This window comes from Orbicella franksi, chromosome 9, assembly GCF_964199315.1.
Source record: "Orbicella franksi chromosome 9, jaOrbFran1.1, whole genome shotgun sequence".
NCBI classification, from domain to species: domain Eukaryota; kingdom Metazoa; phylum Cnidaria; class Anthozoa; order Scleractinia; family Merulinidae; genus Orbicella; species Orbicella franksi.
In genome coordinates, this window is record NC_138153.1 from 2,056,330 (window position 1) to 2,079,097 (window position 22,768).

The 22,768-nt window shown below is 40.0% G+C and overlaps 2 protein-coding genes across 2 annotated transcripts; one reads left to right on the plus strand and one right to left on the minus strand.

The window, feature by feature from the left end:
* Nucleotides 1-1,961: 1,961 nt before the first annotated feature.
* LOC145496793 (uncharacterized) lies at nucleotides 1,962-10,520 on the minus strand. Its single transcript, XM_081476539.1, has 4 exons — nucleotides 7,811-10,520; nucleotides 7,052-7,150; nucleotides 5,581-6,273; nucleotides 1,962-4,920 (listed from the first exon to the last, which is right to left on the minus strand). Exons 1-4 carry the CDS (start codon nucleotides 10,122-10,124, stop codon nucleotides 4,208-4,210), a joined length of 3,819 nt encoding a protein of 1,272 aa, XP_081332665.1. The 5' UTR covers nucleotides 10,125-10,520; the 3' UTR covers nucleotides 1,962-4,207.
* Nucleotides 10,521-10,835: 315 nt separating this feature from the next.
* On the plus strand, nucleotides 10,836-22,665 carry LOC145496795 (ubiquitin carboxyl-terminal hydrolase 38-like). Its single transcript, XM_081476540.1, has 7 exons — nucleotides 10,836-12,731; nucleotides 13,397-13,498; nucleotides 14,118-14,276; nucleotides 14,952-15,139; nucleotides 15,835-15,928; nucleotides 16,529-17,944; nucleotides 18,686-22,665. The coding sequence occupies exons 1-7, from the start codon at nucleotides 11,802-11,804 to the stop codon at nucleotides 18,839-18,841; spliced, it is 3,045 nt and encodes a 1,014-aa protein (XP_081332666.1). The 5' UTR covers nucleotides 10,836-11,801; the 3' UTR covers nucleotides 18,842-22,665.
* Nucleotides 22,666-22,768: the final 103 nt, after the last annotated feature.

Consider the following 22,768-nt stretch of genomic DNA (forward strand, 5'->3'; position numbering starts at 1 on the left):
TTTTACCTAGCTTTCGGAGGAGACTGCTCGTAGGGTAACTAGTTTTATGCTGAGTTTAATCAGTTCAGTGGCATCTGTTCCCCCATTGTTGTGAAGATATATCATATTGGCCGATTTTTTTTCTCCGTGGTTTGACCGACCTGGATCGATTACTACACAAAAACTTTTTTATTACTATATTAACTAGTATGACAAATTAAACGACAGCAGTTAAAATGCACTGGTATTCTTTCGCTTCTCGTCTTACCTTCTCCCGGCTCCCCTCAATTTTTCTCTCTCGCCGCTGTTTGCCAAGCTTTGCTCTTGGAAGTTTCTTCAAGTTTCGAGAGCCGGTTAATGCTAACCCAGGATTAAAAGTTAACTGAAGTATTATTTTTCTTGCATAAAAGTGTTTTTCTCTTCTTATGTTTGGTGAAGTTAGAGATTACTCCGTCTCAAAACTGAATAACAAACATTGTCAACAAAAAATCTCACCAACAAGTTACAAACCTGAAATCAAAATTCTCGCTAATTCTGGATTAGCTTAATCGGGCTTTGAACAACCCGATAGGGCTGGCTGTTGATAATTTATATTTTATTAAACAATACTAATCATTAAGGATAAAACTCAAAACCCTTTCGTGTAGATAGCCCAGTTTGAGACTAGTTTTTGGAATCGTTCTTTTCAGTTTAAGAGACCGAAGTCACCGAAGGGAGAAGACGAACTGCAGAAGATTTGGAGATAACTCCCTATCTGCTCGTAGTGCGAGAACGGCGGGGTCTTTGGCGATTGCTTACAGAGGAGCTAAAATAAGAAAGATAATTTTGTAGAGCTAACTAATCAGTTATGAGACGTGAACCTTCACAAGGCTGGAGATCAGAGAACAAGTGTTGCTGTATGATTCTTGGCACCAACAAATATACGTTAGTCACGAAGTAGAGAAAATAGCTCACAAAAAAATACAAATCAGTTCTTTCGTTGTTCTGACCTTTTTGGACAGAACTGAAGCTGAGGTGTTCGACCTGTGTACACTTACTTCTGTTATATATGACAGAGTAAAATAGTCCAGCATTTTTTCTTTTTTTATGTTCCAAGACTTTTTGTTTGTTTTTTTTCACTGATTGATGTTACTAACAAATGCAACATTTGAAAGAAAAATTCTTTTGGCAGTGAATCTAAATTTCTGTCAATCAAATAGCATCGGTACCTTAAATGGCAAACTGGTAACCAGTATGGGAGTGAAAACGAAATGTACTCAGTTCTTGTGTCAAGCCACAGGCAACCCAAACGCGTCAATGAAGATTAGAAAATGAATCAATCTATGTTTGCGTGGTTCACCGAATAAAGATTTTCAAACAGTGTTTGGTGTCATTTCTTCTCATCCTTCCTTCCTAAACGAAATTTTTTTAGCTAAGTTAGGTTATTTATCTTGCGTTGGTCTCTTATGTAATATAACTCCGTAGGACAAATACCGTAGTTTCGCTCAATCTCGTTTAAACGCACCAGGATGAGATAACCTCCATTTTTGAGCAAATGTTTTCTCAATCGTCCACACGCGTCATGGCCTCTTCTAAAATGTCGACAGAATTCCTGGGTAGGGTATGGTCTGAAACAAGGCGGCTAACTTTGAGTCCGGTCTGAAATAGGGTAGGGATAATCAGGAATAATAGAGGGAAAATCACATTGTTTGGTCTGAAACAGGGCAATGGTTTCAAGCGCACAGTACCCCCCAACCCAAAGGTTTAGGAGTGCATCCTCTCCCCCCGCCCCACCTCGGTGCCATCTTTGAGACCAATAAGGTGTATCTGTAAGTGACAGGTCTTAAAAATGAAAGAAAAGTTGCCAACCAGCACTTTTTTGACATCAATCTTCTTAATATTGAAAACGTTCAAACCGCCAGAAAAATTCTCATTGACAATTTTACTAATTTCTTGCAATGACTTTTTCTTCTTTTAGGATTGACAAGGTTACATGACAGGTCTCCAAATGGTAAATTGTGCTTTGTTGAAATTCAACAAATTATACTTCACTACTTCAAGCTGAGAACCTTAATTTTATTAATAGGCACATTTGACAAAAAAAAATACCCAATATGTATCATGTTATAAAGTAATTATGTACTAATAAATGTTTAAATTCAGTATTCAATTTTATATATGTGATTTACCTAATGCTACATAAACACGCAATAAATGACTTTTCGTTTGCAAAAAAATTGAGTCAATGATCCTTAGTATTAAGGATGGGTAATATCCACCCTTGAATCAATTTTAAAATAAGCTCTCCAAAAAAAACAAAACAACAACAAAAATAATAAAAAATAATAATAATAAGCTCTTAAGACCTAAACTATGTAGCCTTGTCTTGAAACTCAATTTTATACAAACATATGTTTCTAAAAATATCAATAATTATATTTGAAAACACCATTTTCTGAGCAAATTACAAAGCAAACTCTACCAGCAAAAATATATATAGTCTTTTGCTGCTTTGATATTTGATATTTTTCTCATTGATAAATTCCATGTACCGTACATGTTTTAAATAAAGGCTTTCGTTTGCTGCTGTAACTGCTGCCATTTGTTATAATTAATAGCTGTGGTTTTATATTCCTTGCAGGCAACAGACTACAAAAATAGTCAACAACTTCAATAAGTAAATACATGCACGATGGAAACTCTAAACAACAGACAGATCTTCCATATTCATTTGAACTTCCAAGGCCTATTCACAAGTAAAAGGCCGGCAAATATAAATTAGGGTTAAGAATGTTTATTTAGTCTTCTAGCTACGAGACAACAGCCTTTGATGACCAGATGAATTTAAAAGGTGACTAGAATGGGCTGTTGCAATTCAAGCCGATAGATGCCTATCATACAGATAACTATAATAGCCCGACAGTTAGCTGTAACAAAGCACCACAGAATTCCTAACAAAGGTTAGTAAGAGGTAACAGTGAAGAAATTGGTACCTTTCATAGAATGGGAATGAACATTTTCTATCAATCATTGGGCCTGAGAAAATGGGGCCAATGATCCTTGTACATTATTTCCCAAAAGTGGAACAATATTCAATATATCAGTGACTGGGTTAATAAGCTTTTGATTCCGATTAACTTTGGAACTACATTGAAACCCTCATTATAATGAACCCCTATATAACGAAGACCCATTCAATAATAGGACAGTATTCTTCATCCCAGCCAAAGCACAGGTCACCCAAGTGTAGCACCAGAGTTTGTATGGAGACTAGGAGATGTCATCTTCTAATCAGCCACAGTTCTCCATACAAACTCTTATATTATGCTTCGCTGACCTGTTGCCAAAGCTACTAACATTAAAATGTAGAAAACAGAACTCCTTGTCATTAATACAGAGAACATCCTATCCCAGTCCCTTGGGATTTAATCATATTGTGGTTTTAGTGAACAAATCAGTAGAAACATTGAGCTTACAGTCTAATAACAATTATTAGAAAACAGTTTCTTCATTAAAATACCATCATGCTCCTTTGTAAAACCTCATACACATTTTAGCCAAACTTTGTGATGCTATCATTGTGTTCAAAAGAGGTGGCAATATTATGCAAGATTATGACATCTTAAAACAACTGTCATCCTATCACTAAGACACGCCATAAATGTACTTGGATCATCCATCACACCAATAGTGGAACCTCCTAGAAACTGCCCAGTTGAGTTAATTGTCTAGTTTGACAAGATAGCTTTTTCAATCAATTCTTATCAAATCAAAAACATTCGGGACTCTCTTTGATGAAAAATAGTTAATAGATTAATAGTAGCGACAATAAAACTTGAAATTACCTCAAACATACTGGCTTTGACTTCACTAGAAAAGGGGTGAAACTCTTTCATATGAAAATAAGTTCAATTTGCAAGAAAATGAGTGACTCATTCTTATATCAATGGTTTCATTCAGATTAGCAAAAGGCAATTTGGAAATAGCTGATTTTACAACTGACAGTAAACTGCTATTGAATGAATCACATTTTTCCCACTTTAACTCATTGTGGAGTCTACCTATAAAGACAAGCTCTAGAGAACTCAGTATTGGTAGCAGTTAAGAAATGAAACATAGTTAACTGAGGTTTAAACAGATCACTGCTTAGTTATCTAATGTATTGTATAAACAATATATCACACTGAGAAGGATACTTCACAACTATGATCAAGTTAGGAAACTTAAACTTTTCCAAAGTCATCATTTGTTATATTTTTGTTTCCAGTGACTCATTTGAGCCTTTGGAGTTCATAGTTTTTCCTTCTCTGGATTTTGCCGAACTGGCACCATATGATGAACTTACACCTCGCTGCTTGATACCAGAGAAAAATCCGCGCTTTTCACCCTGACCTTTGGCCTTGCCTGCCACCTTTCCATGTTTGTCCTGACCATGAGAACCACTAGAAGTAAAAGCACTTTTCCCTTTTTGCTTCATCTTATGAAGCAAGGAAAACTGCTTGTGTTTACCAGTTGGAGAAGGCTTGCTTGCAACAACATCATCTTCAACAAGAGATGTTCTAACAGGCTTTTCTGTATATGGAGGTGGTTTCATAACATCCAATTCTGACGTGTATGGAGGACAGGCTGAACTCCATGGCTCCTTGATCGGCTGAACAGTGTGCAAATCGCGAAAGCTGGCAGAGTAGCGCCTTTCTTCTAAAATTTCTCCATTTGGTCCAAGTTGATGAGCTGAACCTGGTACTCCAAGGTCTCTTCTTGACTCAGCTGGAGAATCAGAGCTGTTTGAGGATGACACGCTGTCTGACCTTCGAGGCTTTTCTGCAAGGCTACTGTTTGACACTGTGCTGCTGCTCTCTGACTGCGCTGACGACAGCTTCCTCTTCAATGTGCTGGTGAAGTTTCCATCATTTAATCTCATTACACTGAAAGCTTCCAGGACCTTTGTTACTCTTGTGTGACCTGGAATTATAGAGAAACAGTGACCTACCCTACCTAAAAAATCTTTCCCAGTTTTTCAGTGCAGTAATAAGAAATACTGTGAAATAAATCAAAACACTGAAGTCAATTAATTAAAAGCCATTGAAGCATTTTGGAGCAATTTGAACATTTCGACCTCAGAAGATGCACTCTAGGCAAGGCAGTGCTAAGAACTTTGGGGAGTTATAAAATTAGGGATTTTGTAATTTGGGGGAGAAAAGAGAGAGGTTGTTGTTTTTAGAAGAAGTTGTGAAGGTTACAATAATAATTGTTGTGACCTCCACAACTCCCCTGAAAAACAATGCCCTCTGCCCTTCTTTCTTCTTCTCTCACTGCTATCCCATAACTCAATCAAACACTTTATAGGGAAACTTATGAGGGAGCAGTAAAAGAGATAACTAAAGGTTATTTCTTGGGAGTGGGAGAGCACCATGTCCCCTGTACCACACCAGTCCAAGAAGAATCAAATATTAAATACATTACATGCAACTAAATGCAAAGCCAAAGACTTCATTTTTGCAAGCCCACAGTAATGGGTCATGCTATAGGAATAAAAATTTCAAGGGTCAAATTAACTCAAAAGCTGTGTCAAGAGGCAAAAGTACACAAATGATTCTCAGGCCTAAAAACAAAATTACTCACCAGCTTCATAAGCCACTTGCATTGGAGTTCTTCCGAGCTTGTCTGCATGATTCATGTCAGCATCATGCTCAAGGAGAATCTGTACAACTTCATCATGTCCTTCCTGAGATGCAATACAAAGTGTAGTCGCACCTTCCAGAGACATCTTGTCCACCTTTGCACCCTTTTGAATCAACAACTGTACAGTAGAGAGATGGCCTTTCCACGCCGCTGACATTAAAGCTGTTCGTCCTTCGGAATCTGCATGATTTATTTCTGCTCCTCTGTCCAGGAAAAGTTCCACCAACTCATAAGACCCCTTCCATGCTACAGCATGAAGTGGAGTCCGTCCTTCCATGTCTCTGCTGTCAACAAAAGCACCAAGATCTAACAAAACTTCAACCATCGGTTTGTTCTCTTCGATAGAAACAGCAAAGAGAGGTGTCCGTCCGAGACTGTCCTGGTGATTGACATCTGCTCCAAGACTGACTAAATGTTGGACACAAGCCTCGTGACCTTCCATTGCTGAAAAATGCAAGGCTGTGCGCCCATCAGAGGAAGCCTGTTCAATAGGTGCACCATGCTCAATAAGTGCTGACACTGCATCAACATGGCCTTCCTGTGCTGCTAACATCAACGCAGACCTCCCGTCAGGATCTAGAGCATTGATATCAAGACTTGCCTCTATGAGTGACACTACTGCATCTTTGTGACCTGAATATCAAATGAAAATTTCATTCTTACACATCCAGACATATGTGATATTAGCATTAATTGATAAACTCTTGCCTTTACCAAACATCACTTCATTTACCTCTGATTGACGATTTTATCCTCTCTAGCCACTAAGAAACATTTTTTTTCGCAAAATCTCCTTAAGTTACATCTTATGTGGCTTTAACCTATGATATGTATTAATTACTGTTTAGTTACCTTTTTATAAATTCTACCTAAATGAGTGGCATGCAACAACAGAAATGGATTAAACAACCATGAAAAACATGATTGAGTAGGGCATGGTTGCTAATGTTAGCATGTTGGACTTCACATTTTGCAGTCCATGTTTGATTGCTAGTTCAGGGCAGTACTTATCTCCACCACTATTGCAAATTGCTAATTAGCCTAAGGTGGAAGAACCTGGGATAAAACAGCATCCTATCCAGAGGAAGCAGCCACCCTCCCAGTTATGTTATGGTACGGAGTGCACAAGTTTTACTCAATGACACTCCCAAAAGAAAATAATAGGGAGAGAGAAATTTAATAGGCTAGTATAAAAGTAGAACAAATCTCTCAGTGAAGGAAATGCAACGACTGTCATTACGTTTTGAATCACATCACATCTGTAACACATGACACTTGTTGCTTGGTGAGTGAATATACCAACAACAGGCAAATTCACCTGCAGCATCAAGGGCCTATCAAGCATTTCAAACATAGTCAGGTGCAACAGGTGTCATGGGTTATTGTCCTTAACTTCAGCCCTGTATGCTACCTTGATTTGCGGCCACCATCAATGGGTTCCAGCCACTGTGGTCAGCCCGGAACATTGAAAACTTGGGTGAAGCCCAAGCAGATGGATCTGGCTTACCATCTGAAACAAACAAGACATGCACTGATCAAAGTTTAATTTCTCCATAAATACAAATACACATGACAGGCACATGTCCTGGTGTACATGCAGGGTTGTCAATAATTTCTTAGTCACCTGTAACCTTATTCTCCACACCCATAGCAAATTTGTTACTTTGTGGGTGAATTCTCTAAACAACAGGGAATTTCACCCGTAGCATCAAGGGAAAATCAAGCATACTCAGTCGTAACAGGTGTTATGGCTTACGGCCCTTAATGACAGCCCTGTACATGTACATGACAATCAGCTTACTTTAAACCACATGTGTCACCAAGTACACCCACTTGTTGAGAGTTATCACAAAAGATTCCCACCATTGTTCTAATTCATTGGCCCATTTTCTTCAACCTGTCCTTGTTCACATAGTCACACAGTAAGAGAGTGACACCTTTAAGCCCCACTCAAAGTTTTGAATGCCCACTTTTCAAATCCTGGCTAAAAACCCTGGCACAAGGTAAACAGCACTAGCATTTACTGACACTGTCAGCTGTTTAAATCACTACAATTTTGAGTTTGCTGACAGATATACGTTGCAAGTTAAGTCACAATGTAGTGATATTTTTCTCCTGTACAAAACAAACTTAACCTCACCATTTCAGAAATACAAGTAACTATAAGTACCTTCTGCTGTTGCAAGGAGCAAATCTATAATGTCACAATGACCATTAGCTGCTGCAGCAAACAGGGGTGTCCGTCCATTTCTGTCCCAATGGCCAGTATCTGCCCCAGCTTTTATTAACAACTTGGCAACATTGTAATAACCCTCAAGGGCAGCAACACAAAGTGGTGTTAAGCCATCAAAATCAGGGTGATCCACCTCTGCTCCACGCTTTAGAAGAAGATCAACAACAGCTTCATGGTTTTCACTTGCCGAAACACAAAGAACTGTCACTGCTAAAGCAGTTCTGCCATCATTGTCTGCATGATCGATTTCTGCTTTGTAATCAAGTAGTATTTCCACAACTTTCTTATGACCCATGTAAGCACCAGCTATTAGTGCTGTCCGTCCCTCTTTATCGGCAAGATTTGGATCAGCTCCATGTTGGAGGAGCTGCAAAACAACATCACTGTGTCCACCCCATGATGCTCCACGCATAGCAGTTCGCTGATCATCATCAGCCAGGTCTACTTGTGCTGAGTGATCCAGAAGAACAGAGACAACATCAGAGTGCCCTCCAGAGGCTGCTGCCCTTAATGCAGTGCATCCATCATCAGCACAATGATCTACTGACGCACCACAGTTCACAAGGAGATATGCAATTTCACTGTGTCCTTGTCTTGATGCTAGCATTAATGGCGACTGTCCGGAGGTGTCTGAGAAGTTAACACTAGCGCCATGTTTAATCAGAAGCCGTACTACATCAACATTTCCATTAAATGCAGCATTGCATAACAATGTACGACCAGAACTATCAACACGATCCACTGAGGTTCCTTTCTCTAGTAACGCCTTGACAGAATCTTCTGTCTCTGGTGCAAAAGGAACCAAGGAAGCTTGGTCCTCAAGTTCACTAACTTTAGCACCAGCATCAAGCAAAAGTTGAGCAACCTCTTGGTTTAGTGCATCTGTATTAAGCTGGATGTGTGTGATCTGTGTTCCACTCCAAAGAAGCCACAGTGCAAGGTGATCTTGGGTGAAAAACTCCCTGAAAGATGCCCGACTCAAATGAAATGCAAGCTGATGAGGATGTGTAAGCTGTTGTCTTTGAGAGAGTCGGGTGTAATGCAAGGCTAACATCGCATGCCCATCTGCAGGATTGCATTGAAATTTCGCAGTGCAGTGTTTTGCATCCAAGAGCCACTCTGCAAAAGATAGATGAGAGATGCTCTTTGCACCATTGTTCTCAGTTAGAAAATGGTGCGACATGAGGTCAAGGGTTTCCAAAAAGCGTTCTGTTGTCAGTTCAGTATCTTTCATCCAGACTGCTTGAAACATTTCAGAATCAGTTAGTGGCCTTTGAGCTGCTAACACAACATTCAGTACTGAGCGAATCTTTTCCACTTGTTCTTCTGTGAACAACCTATTGCAAAGCCATAGGTATAGGCCAGACAATGTTCCTGGAATGTCTTGGGTCTCGTCCAGGGTGAAAAATTCATCCACCACCCCATCCAACAGTTTTTCAAGATAAAGAAGACAACCATTGCTCTTGATATGGAGCTGGTTAAAGGCTTCAGCCGTCTCCCTAGTCAAGTGTTTTCTCAAGCTGGGTTCGTCGTCCAAGCGATTTAAAATGTACTGTTGAATGTCTTTGACAACGTGTGCTTTCCGAAGATCGTCTAAAGTTAACTTTCGGAATCCGGTGAACATTCTTGTAACGGTTTTCGACTGTTTTCTCGCACTTACAACAAGAAACAACCAAGGAGGTAGCAAGTCATGATGGGTGGCCATCAATTCGGCAACAGTTCGACTGCCAGACGCAACACCGGAATCGAAAGAATGTAGGAACGATTCATCAATGGCGTCCACCACAACTAAGAAGATATCTTGCGGTGGCGACAGCGAATTTAAAGGAAGCAGAATTCCTTCTTTGAAGGAACGATCAGGGTTTCGAATACAATGTTCACTTTTCAGGTGATTTTGAATTTGGGGGTCGCTGTATTTGGCAGCGTACGCTTTCAGCTCTTCTGCTTTAGCAAGTTGCTTTGCAAGACTTGAAATAAAGTCCGCGACGGAAACAGAGAGCGCATTCTGGGCTTGGCAAAAGTGGTAGGCAACAACTTTCTTCGAAAGTTCCACCTGAACGCCTTTCTTGGCGGTTGGAGATACAAGTTCACGAAAAATTGTCGTTTTGCCGGAGCCAGGCCCTCCTAGAATGAAAGCTCCCTTCGTTTTGGTATCCTCTTGATGTTTTCTTCTTTCCAAGCAAGCATGGATTTTTTCGTAGACCCATTCTCGGCAGTAGAAAGGTCTGCACTCCCCGCCACTCCGTGCCATAAATCAACTCTCGTTGTTCCTCACAAGAACACAGTTTGTAAAAAGAATGTTAAACATGCTTACTGGCTTGCACAGCAAAGCCACAATACATTGTCAACGTCCGAAATTCCATACACGCGGATCGACGGTTTGGTTTGCTAGCTACCGGGTCCCCAGGGAACAGATAGCCATTATATGGATGAAAATGTGACACGTTTTTGATATGTTGTCATTTACTGTTCTGCCCCAGTGCGCCCGATATGCCGAGATATCAGCCCCGAGGCATCTTGCACAAGGATTATCACTGTTTGGCGACCTAAAATCAGTTCAAATTTAACAAACTTAGTTCTTTGCCACCTGATTAACATCGTCGCTATAAATCTCTTTATCATAGGAATACAATAAAGGAGGTTCTTTCCCAAGTCTTGTTCAATCTTGGGGGTTTGTTAATTTATGTGATAATAGAAATCGTACACCTTGATTGAAAAGTTTTAATTTCGGAACTCGAGATATGATTGGCTAATTAGTTGCGACCCTGCGTATACAGGCGCTTGGCGAATACAGTGATCACAAACAGCTTCAAGGGTGTTGAAGCGTAAATATTGCCCCAAACCTTTCAATTTGAACTGAGTTTTGTTCACAACCTCACCGTCTTTTTAATCTGTTTAGTTATTGACAAACAAATCGCAGGTTGAATGCTGAAAGACGCTTTGGTGTGGAGAGTCGAGAGAACAACGGGAAATTGAAGATAACTGTGAGGGTATTTTCAAGGGCCCTCCAGATAGATTGATATGGTTTATTATTTAGTCAGTAAGGCCTTTGTTCCGCCCGATTCTCTGGCGCCAGGACTAATATTCAGAAATTAAGAGGATGTCAGAAAAATTATCAGCAACCAGATATTGGATTCACTCTATTAAATCGATCCTGAAAATAGAGTTGAACAGTATTGATTGAAGTGTACTGGCTAAAATTACCATAAATGGATTTGATAAAAAGTTGCTCAACACGCGGTACGGGCAGGCGGGGAATTCTCAAGTACCCCGTCAACTCCCTGAAAAGATGGTCCCCGGATGCCCCCTACAATTAAAATTACTCGTGCAAGGCTCGTGCAATAATATGCTTGCAAAAATTTCAACATGCGGATTAAAGCAGTGCAGAAAATTACAATTGAGTGCAAAATGTTAAAACTAAATTACATTTATATCATCAAAAAGGAACACACCATCAAATGATCTTTCTCGTACAATTTGCAATAAATTTAAGCACTCGTAATTTTTTTTCAAAGACTACGAATGCACTCGTTCAGCCGGTTTGTGAATTCTCTTTTTGAGTCTTCGAAAAATTTACTTACAAGTGTCCAATTTATTCCAAATTGCACTTGAAACCATTCGATTACCCATACATTAATTTGAAAGTTATCTTAAAATTGCACAAGCCGTTAGGTGAGAGCAATTTGAACGAATTGTCAAATACCGCAAGTAGTGATTTTCTTTAAATGATCCTGCTGTGACTTCCTGTGACTTCCTGTGACTTCCTGTGATGCTCCTGTGACGCACCTTCACTTCCGGTGTATTGCTCCAGACAATGCCCCAGACCTCTTCAGGCCTGCGCCACATCCGGGTATGTATATGTTGTCAGCACAAACTGACGGCGAAGCATCAGTGAACGAATGCAGTTTTTGTAGTTTTTGCTGCCACCATGGACCAGATTTTAAGGGGAATTGTGGCTTCAAATCACCCTGAAAATGTCAAGAAGTCTTTAGTTCAACAACTCGTCCCAAAAACTAGCAATAACGTACCGGAGGATCAAAACAGGTCCATCTTTGAAATTGGAACTCAATGGATGACAGAAGAAAACTCACAGTTTCTGAATGAAACTGGAAGACTGTTGCTTACCACGTGGGCAAAGCGGCAAAAGGACGTTTTTCAAAAGTATTTCACTGAGGGATTTCTTCTGTCTTTTCTCGCTGAACGCGAAAAATTGTCTGTGAGTTTTATCGACTATTTGCGGACGTCACTTGATCTGGCACAACACACTCCACAAATATTTTCTTTGTACACGGTTGTGCGCCACAGAGCTCATATCTGGGTGGAAAAGAATTTAAACACAGACTTCTGCGCGGCTGTGGCACGTCTTTTAATTGAGTATAGCCACTGTTGGCCAGTTGGTGAGAATTTACTTCATTTTAACCTGTCACTGATCAATGCGTTGAGCGAAACTGAACTCCCTAAAACATCGAAAGAGGAAATGAAGTCATGCATTCAAAATGGTGCTGTTATTGGGGCTCTGCTTAATAAGATGTGGATGAAAAATCAAGCCCTTGTCTTTCCAGTTTTGACTGAAATTTTTAAGATTGTTTCCAGGGTGGGTCGCAATCCCTCGGTGGCACTTGCATGTGTTGTACAGCATTTTTCGACTGATACCATTCAGTCAGCTACAAGCCTTGTGGCTGCTAATCCATCTGTTTCTGATGAAAGCCTGGCTCTTTCCCTGAGTCGTATGATCAACTGGCTCTCATGGCCAGGTGCAAAAAAAGTAGACAAATGGATTACTGGGTTTCTGAAGGCCTTGGCAAGTGCTAAAAAGCATTCAATTCTTATCTCTGTTACATTGAAAGAAGTTGCTCAGGTAAGTTTGTTTCCCCTCAAAATAGTCATTACCTTGTTTGTTTTTTGACATTTTGCCTCTATTTGCAAGCCTCTTTACATCTAATTAGTAGAGTTAGCTAATCTGGACAGCCACCAAGTTCACATTAACAGGGGTTTCATTAAGGGCCAGGGAGTAGGAAAATTGACCAACTGTGAGGATGATTTTTGCCCACCTGGTTTGACCATCTAGAGGAAAGATTTTCTTATAAAGAAGTTCATTTCAAAAAGTTTTGCTCACCTGTGAAAACCATTTGCCCTGTTGCGGAAAGAGTTACTGAAACCCCTGCACATAAGGAAAGTTCACTTACATGTTACATTGCAAGGAAGGCAGGAGTGACATTTGAAAGCATGATACTTATAATGATAAACAGTCAAACCCTTATTAAGCAGCCACCTCCCATTTCCCTGGAGTTGGCCGCTTAATAGAGGTCGGTGTACCTTGAGTATTTTTCACCATCAGGTTAATTTTTTAGTGAACATGTAAACACTTCAAGACAATCAAGATAAGCGTGTGTTTGAATGTTTTTATCACTCGTCACTTTTTGTTTTGGAGTTTCAATTTTTTACATAATAGTGGTAACCTTTGTCATGTTCAAATCATTTCTGAATTTTCTGTATTTTGTCCTATTTATTTTTTCTCTGTAGGTTTTCAGCCGCTTGTTATTTCCAGTCGTCCGTGAGAGCACTATGGTTGTCCTGTCTCATATGCTATTGAGCTTTCGACACTCTCCTCAAGCATTTCATGAGGTAAAAATAAGTTCAAAGGTAGATAGTTTGTTAGTAAAGCTCATTATTACAGTATATCTCTCAGTTACTTGGCGCACTGTGATTGGTCAGTTTAGCAAGCCATATTCTACTGTATGGCCCATTAAAATTTAAAGCTGTTTTTGTTGCTAAAATGTTTCCTGATTTATCATCAAGTGTTTTCTAACTTTTATAGCAAGTAGTAGTTTAAAACTTTCTTTTACTACTGTAAATTGTGTATTAAAATGTGCTAACAACTCAACAACGATTTCAAATTGACTCATTTTGCTCTCGACTTGTGTCAAAAATTTGAAGCCGTTTCGCGTGAATTGAAATCATTCCTGAACCCATCAGACAAACAGTAGAGATATAATAAATATCTTTCTACCTTGTCTTCTCGGTCCATACGGTAAGTTATGGATCCTTTTTTTTTTACCCTTTGATTTATGGCTCAAGCACAAAGTGTGCAGACCATAAATTGAAGGGGGAAAAACTCAGTCTGTACAGTATTACAGTATGGACCTTGAACTCGGTTAGTAAGAGGCATGTAGTCAAAGTAAAGTTATTAATGGTTATAAATCAGTAAATTGGGAAGAATTTCTGCCATGTTTAATTTTTTTAGATTGTTGAACATGTGCCCGGCCTTGTACAGAATCTAAAGAAGGAAAACAGTACATCCTCGCAGTCTACACTGCAGACCCTTGCAGAACTTATGCATTGCCTCATGTATCAGCACACAGGCTTCCCTGAACTATATGGACCAGTTCTTGATAGTTTGCAGGTATTGTGGTGGTCAAATGGCCTTTTAGTACAATAATGAACATGATAATTCACAATGAATCTTTTTCAGATGCGTAATATTACAGTACTTATTTAGAATCTCCCAGTTGATTTGACCACCTCAAAATTACAGCCCCTTTTTTGGCCCAGAGGAAATGTTTAGTAAGTCATTTTCATATTTTAAAAATCTGTTGAATTCTATGACCACACTTTTATGGCCCAAAGATGGCTGTATGGTGTACCTGTGTACCTCACTAATGTGAATTCTTACAAAAGTTCCAGGATTCACTTGAAGGAGTAATCATGTTGTTCTTCAGTGAAAGGAAAAAACCCATGACTGTTCACCATCTTTCATTTTTAGAAAAACAAGTCTACAAGAAAATTACATTTGCATGCTTGTGTAAATAATTGAGCTCTTTCTTCTACAGTGAAACCCTGCCTAATGTCCACCTCGTTATTACGGCCACTTTATTCTGGCCAGAACTAAAGCTCAGTCAGTCATTTTCTAATTTAGAGAACCCCTTTAATACGGCCACCCCAATAATATGGCTGGATTTTTGTGGCCCGTTTGTGACCAGACTAACAGGGTTCTACTGTATCTGTCTTGACTCCATATCAGTGCATTTTTAAAATGACGATTGATTTTTCATGCCAGATCCTCTTTTCATTTTACTAGGATTTACCTAAACCTTCAGAAGTCATGATAAAGAAGTGGCTGGCTCAAAGTGCATGGTCTGCACAGGCTCTTAACATTCCACTCATTGGTTTTACACCAAAATCTGAAACTGGAAAAACTGGTTTAGTTAACTTGGGCAACACATGTTATATGAACAGTGTGTTGCAGGCTCTCTATATGCTTGATGAGTAAGTTTTCAACTTAACTGTAAAGAATCTTTTGAAGAGGTGTTGTGTAAAAAATTTGTTGCATACACCTACTAGTAACTGAAGAAATGTTGTCAAGAAAAGGTATCAACCATAAACAATATGACACAGTGGTTTTCTGGGGAAACTTGTGGACAAAATTACTAATTTGCATTCTTACAGACTGTGTGAAAATGTTAAAACGGCGAGAAGACTTACCACTATTAGTAATATTGTAAGCAGGTTTTTTAATGTATTGTAAGTGACGTTTGTAAGTTTGTAAAAGCATTTTAAAAAAAGAAGACTTACCACTGACTGACTTAAGACTTAAGACTTACTGTATGACTTTATTACTTACTACCTTGGTTATGATGTCGAAGAAACTGCAGGTTTGCTCACAAAATCTATGTAAATATGTACAAAATGGGTGATATGAGGTAATTGGCATGACTACTGGAGTTACTTTTCACTGTGCAGTCAGTTGTAGGTCGGATCTCCTCTTTATAGTTTGTGTTCACTAAGTGTTACATATCTCAAAGTACTTAGTGTTCAAAGTATATCTTGTTTTCTAACTTTGCTACCTTTAGGAAGGTATGGGCAGTTTCTATGTTTTTCTAAATCACCACTTTGGGCAGCTGACCTTTAATCATTAAATGTTATGTGGAAACAATCTTGATTATTCATTTGTGTGTTTACAGATTGCGTTATATTATTTTTGGGCATCAGACAAACCCTCATCAACCATTGCTGTATCACTTGCAGGAAGTGTTTGCCTTCCTTTCTCTAACACAGGTGAAGTTTTATTTCTTTTGTCTTATGTTAGTCTGCTGGCAGCTGCTTTCTTCTCTAAGGGTCGCTTAGACGAGTGTTTAGTCATTGCAAACACACAAGGGCGGTATGGTGGTGACCGAGTGGGGAAGAAGGCTGGACAAGGCCAGTATGGCCGTGCATGCCGCTCCCATGTCTCGTCCCATTCCCCTTTAGGTTAAAGTGTCTCGCCTCATAATCCCTGCTGAATTTCGAGAGAAAAACAGACTGCCAGCAGTCTAGTCTTATGTATATTGTTTGTTTTTTGAAAGAATTGAAGGCCATGTGGAAATTTAGAGCAGGGCCTAGTTGTTCAAACGGAGGATTACGCTATCCAGTGGATAAGTGTTAACAGAGCAAACCACGCTTTCCACTGAATAGTGATTTATCTGGTGGATAGCATTATTCATCTTTTGAACAACCCTAGTCAGGCATGTGTTTCTCAAATAAATTGTTTCTCAGAATTATGTTTACCAGTAAAGATTTTCTACAAATTGACTTTAAAATGGAGTAAGGAAATATATGAAACCTAAAGGATTGTTTTTTGGCTTAAAACTAAACTCACTGTTGTTGTTTTTTTCACAGAGATCTGCCTTTGCGCCTTCAAAGTTCCTTCAGGTTGCTAGGCCTCCATGGTTTGCCCCTGGTACTCAACAAGACTGCTCAGAATTCCTAAAGTTCCTTCTTGACAGAATCAGCGAGGAAGACAAATCCCTTAGCAATAGCAACAATGACGAAATGCCTAAAACCTCGCTCATAGATGACACCTTTGCTGGAAAGCTGTTGGTGTGCCTGTGCTGTCGCAGGTGTAATAACACCTCCTGTAGAGAGGAAGAGTTCACAGACCTTCCACTGGCATTCCCACAGGCCAGTGAATTAGAAGGTCGGGTGGTGCCTGAACAGGATGAGAATTTGTCGTCTGTTAAGCAACCAGTTGAGCAGGATGAAATGAATGTGAATTCCACTCCAAGCTCTGATCGGAGTCTCAAAGGGGGAGATGTCACTCATAGCATAAATGCAACTGGTTTAACATCAAAACCTGCTGAAGATGGCGATGCTGTTGCTGCAGCTTCATCGCATAGTGCTGCCTCTGCAGACAGTTCAATGTCTTTTACTACTGGGCCAAGTCTGCCGACAAAGTTACGCGAGTCGGGCCTGAGGGCCGACGCCCCACACATATCCCTCACAAAGTTACTGGAATATTTTTTTGAGCCTGAAGTACTTGAAGGTTCTAATCAATACCATTGTGATCAGTGCAATAGTTTACAGGACGCGGAGCGGAGTGTCACCATTTCCAAGGCATCAAACTTTCTTGTGTTGACACTCAAGAGGTTTGCTTACAATGTACGGACACAACAAAGGTCTAAGATACTACAGAGCGTATCTTACCCTCTTGTTCTGAAGTTGCCTCGTTTGCATGTGAAAGAAAACGACAGGGGAGGGGAGGTGCAGGATTGTGTTCCCGATGGAAGTGATGACAAAAGTAATGACATCATCACCCAGTCGTGTTTTAAATCTAAAAGAACGAAACAAGAACATGAAAGCATTGTAGACAGTACAAGCAGAGACACTGCCTTAACTTATGATGGAAAATCTGCCGCAGACATTGTCTATTCACTGTGCTCAGTTATTGTCCACTCTGGAACTTCATCTGAAAGTGGACACTATTACTGTTACGCGCGCTCTTCTGCGCATCTGATTGGAGGAGGAGGAGAAAGTGACGTCGGTTCGAGTTCTAGAACGAGTGATCAAGACACATGGTTTCTTTTCAATGACAGTCGTGTATCTTATTCTGCATTCAGCACCTTTGCGGACGTGTCAAGGCGCTTTCCCAAGGACACTCCGTACGTGTTGATATACAAGCGGGTCAGCTCTTGTGCCACAGTCATCCCAGTTGAGAGCAGCGGTGATATAAGTATACCACAAGATAAGCAGGTTGGGGGAGAGATCAGACCGGAACTGGCAGACATTGTTAATCGAGATAACCTGTTATACTTGCAGGTGAGTCCGTTTAACCCTTTTACTCTTAGAGTACCAGCGGTCAAAGAGTTTAAAATCGCAGAGTTTATTTTAATTCAACTGTTACAGGCTAAAGCAACAGACTTGAAGTTAGAACCACCTCGTGCGACATAATAAACATTGCATCGTGAAACGACTGCTCATTAGCTTTCATATAAATGTTCACACACTAGGGTTTGGAACCACCTTTTACAACTTACAAAAACAAATGAAGTGGCCGGTATGGGAAGGTTTACATGTTCTGAAAGCCGATCCGATGTCGTCTTCAATATTACACCCAACAGCTAAAAATCTCTTTAAAGGGTTTAAGTCGCTTCATATTTACTATAGCATGAAGGCTTCTGTACTCAAAGTGCTATGCTAGAGGAGGCAATATGTAAATAATGACCTCAACAAAGACTTCAATAGGTTTTGGCGCAGTCAGAACACGAGTAGCGTCTCTTAGTCAGTCGAGTAGTCTCTCTTAGTCAGCCGAGCGTGGCGCGAGCGTGGCGCGAAAAGAACGCGAAAGAAATGCCCTCGTGCGCATGCCCATTTTCTCTCGCGCTTTCCCTCGCGTTACGGTCTAAGAAAAAGAGAGAAGTTACTGGCAGTCTAGTGCGCAGTTAGGATCCAAACCTAGGACTAAACAGGGCGGGGCCATTATGGGGAAGTGAACGGTTGCCGTTAGTAAGGTCTTTGTTTAACGTACACTTTCATAATGCAAGCTCTCTTTGTTGTTAGGAGCGCGAGCGTCAGACGGTGAATACTGCCAAACGGAAAGCACGCTCAAACATCTACCAACCACCTGACGACGACGATGATAACAACATGGGACCCCCGGGGGGCTGCGGCAGCGGACCGGGATTTACTACTCCTTTTAACCGGTTTGTCTTCTAGTCAGTCTAGTAAAACCGGTTTATACCTTTAGGAAAATGTCTGACTTGCATGTTAGTAAAAAAATAAAGTACATTTAGGGGAACCGCTGGCTGTAAACTCGGCGGGTTTCTCCTGCTTATTTTAGTCAACTAGTTTTCAATTGCCGAATTGCGAGAATCTGCTGTAAATGAGCTTCGCTTAAAATTGGTTTTAGTTTTTCACCTTTGTCGCATTAACCAAGCAAAGAAGTAGCCAAAGGCGACTTAATTCAACATTGATAATACATCACGCGATTAGTTTGCCCTTCGCTGAGCTTTAATTGATTTTTTTCTGTGTCAGCTTTGTTCTGCGGCCTTATTAGTGTCCACTTAATGAAGCCACACTGGCAAGAAAACGTGTAGATGCTAAAAAAGAAAGTGCACAATGCAGTTGAAAAGTCTTTGTTGAGTCCAAGAGTGCGGCGTGTTTTGCAGTGAAGGAGCTTATTGCCAGAGAAACGATTACTTTTTGGTCAAGCAATTAGAAAATCAACGTGTAGACACAAGAAGCAGAGTCCAAAATGCAATTAAAACCTTTGTTGAGTTTATTTGTGTGGCGTGTTTGGCGGTTGAAGACATTTGTATTTAAAGAAACTATACTGAAAACTTCGGATCGGTTTATGTAAAATATATAATGGTAATCGAAGAGTAGGTTACTCGCATAGTCCTCCTTGCCCCGTGAGAGGCATAGGGCATCGATAGCTTAGTAGTAGGTGATCTGATTACATTGTGTAACGTTGCAGTAAAGGGACAGATATTTCATGCGTAATATGTTGAATGTAAGATATCGTTTTGTTGATAAACAACAAATTAAACATGTCACCCTCTCAGCTCAAGTTACATTTTTATTTTTTTTTTTATTATTTCTTTTTTTGTTTTTGCTTTGGAAGTGCAGCGGGTAATCTCTCGTTTGACGTGTTATTTGTACTCTTTTCAGTAAGTGACTGAGTTGGAGAGTTGGATATTGAATGTAGAATGTTATGGAATGAGAACGGTACGAATTCTAGTCTGTTTTAGTTCATAACGGAATACGCCATTTCCGAGTTACCTTGTGCCTCTGTTTCAAAACGAGTTATCGTCTTTCATAAGAAAATGAGTTTGATTTGCATGAAAATGAAAGTGATGATGAGTGATTTACACGCGAAGACTCGTTTTGACGCAGAGGCAACAGGCAACTCGAAAATGGCCTGTTTTGCCTTGCAACAAGAATTTATAAGAACTTATTTACAGGACTTTCACTGAATCAACTTTGGAAATGCGACCTCACTTTTTCAGTTTATCCATATTGTAAGCCGTTTTTATACTCGCCTTATTAGCCAGACCCTGATGGACTCCTCTCATTTTTCAACTACTGGTGCCTACAAACTCTAACACATTATTCTTGGGTTTCGAGCTTTCCGTATTGCTTTAAGAAACGCCTCGTCAACCTCAAGTTTTTTACTTTTCGATGCAGCGCTTGTAAAAACTCATTCACTGAAACTGCTCTGAAAGAAGCGTGGCTCTTATATCCAAAACTGATCGCAACAACAACTAAACCAATTGAAGATAAGGGTAAGAGAGTTAATTACCCTTGAAAATGAAAATGGTCAAATTTGAGCCAACGACGCCCAACAATGTTGCGATCGTTTGGCCGGGGCTTTGTGCACCAGTCGATTAGACCACAGTCCCCCGGTTCCCGGGACATAGTAGGGAAGGTAATTCATCTCGAGCTATTTTTGATTAATTCCAGTTTCGGAAATCGCAGGAAGGTCTAAAAATAGCCAATCCTGTGTCGTGCATTTTGCTCACGTGGACAGTCCAAGCGGCTTTACACGCTTTTTCCAGGGCGCTTATATGTAGGGCGGTGAAACGAGCGGGTCCGAGCAAAAAGGTGTGATGCAGTAGACTGGGGGTCTACTAAGACGAGCAGATTTCGCTTACTTGCACTAGAACTTAGATTTCTGAAGAAATTCCACGAGACTCCCTTCTATATGAATTAGCAACCTCGTTTGGTGCATTTTTTGTTCTTAGGCAATGGGAAAAGGTGAGTTTTTTTTCAGGGTTGAAAACAGGACTTCAAATTTCGCGTTGTGAATGAGTAAGATCTGCTCGCGCTAGTTGTACGCGTAAGCTTTTGACTTGAGAATAAAGTTTATGCAAGAAAACTCTCTACTCTGGTATCGGGTTATTTCTCAGAACAATGTTTAGTCATAACCGAAATCTGTTTCGATAGTTTCTTATTGTTTCTGCTCGTTTGGCGAGTTTGCAGAAGCTTTTGAACCTGGAAAGGAAAATAAATCTGACGCGTACAAGTAGCCAATTTGCATAATGCAGCGCGTGCACTTTCTAAGTCCGAGTCGGTGTTTTCAATTGTCAATATAAAATCTTCACGAAGATCATTTCTGTCATCTTTTGTGCTGAGATGCTGCAACAATTATCACCAACGCTATAAGGCTACTAACTTCATGTGTGTTACTTTAACATAGTGAAATTTTATACTGCGAAAATGAAATAGATATGGAGTTTTGAGAACTCAAACAACAAAATCGAAATTGAATCCTTATTCGGGTTGATCAATGAAAGCGCTACCGTAACTGTGCTGATTGTTTCTGTTGTCTTCCCATATTTTAAGCCAAACTTTTAATGTGTTCTCAAACATTCATCAGTCTTGAACATATTTTAAGCCAGAGATATTGTTTGAGTTCGATGTACGTTTTTACACGAAAGAGTGGAATTGAAGTCCAATTTGTCATGTTTATAGCTACAAAACACGCAATGGCGGGCGCTCTTTTTCATCGACAACCAACGATTTATTGGATTTTCACCGTGACAAACAAAACTGAGCAGTATTTACAGACAAAAGTGTTTGTGCCTTGATGAAACATCGAATGTTGATTGCAATTCAGGAGAAACTCAAACTCGCAAAATTTTATTACTTTTCGGTCTCTATGGCAAAATCCAAGCAAGCGTTTGCCAAGAGTAGGGAAACTTTGAAGTTCTGAAACGCTGCTATATCCAAATACATCCAGCTGGTTTTTTACTATGTTATGTAAAAGCTATCGATCTTCAACATATGTAAAATTTAGAGCGGAGTAATGTGGAGTACTCGTAAAAGAAGAAGCGGATCACGGCTTGGTCATGATAAGCGGGACATACCTGCAGTCGACACTGTCTTACCTCACTCAAATTTGGGCCGCCTACGACGAAACTACCTAAACATCATTACAAAAGACATAAACATATTGCATTTTGGGTCTAAAGCATCAAAAACACTTTTGAAAATACAGCACTGGTGGCTCAAAAATAAAGAAAGAAAATTTGATTCCGGTTCGTTGAGAGGAAATTTTTGGCAGCCATTAATCTCACCGGAGGCGCGGAAAGAGCGCTCGTGCCAGTCCTTCCCCGCATTACACATTGGACCAAGAGCGGACTGCCCGTTTCACCGCCCGGCCTTTTTCCGCCCTGCTTTTTCTCTTCACGAAACCACCAACGCGCGTGGTAATATCCGCGGAAGGACTGGGTAACGTCTTAAAATGACTTGATAGATGAGGCATATGGTTCTCTCATTTCTCATGTTCTCTTACCAGAGCTTAGTTCAAAATATCAACGTTACTCTGACACATGTCGCAGCTAAGTGGCTGCATAGGCGCGTAAGCCTCATTCGTCGCCTGTTCTTATTTTTCCTTTATGTTTCACACCGGTGAAAGGGAGGAGAAAAAAACCGTGACCTGTTTTTGCGACGACTTAATAATAACAAAAACAATAACGGCTTTTATTAGTAAATTCAAGATAAATTGGCTCTTCTATGCTAATATAAAAGGCTGACAGCTAAAAGTACAAGTTGCTTACAATAAAAGACACTAGAAATTAATTATACGTTCTAAAAGTTTTAAAAGGAAGTTAAAACCGAAAATTATTGGAAAAGCCTTTC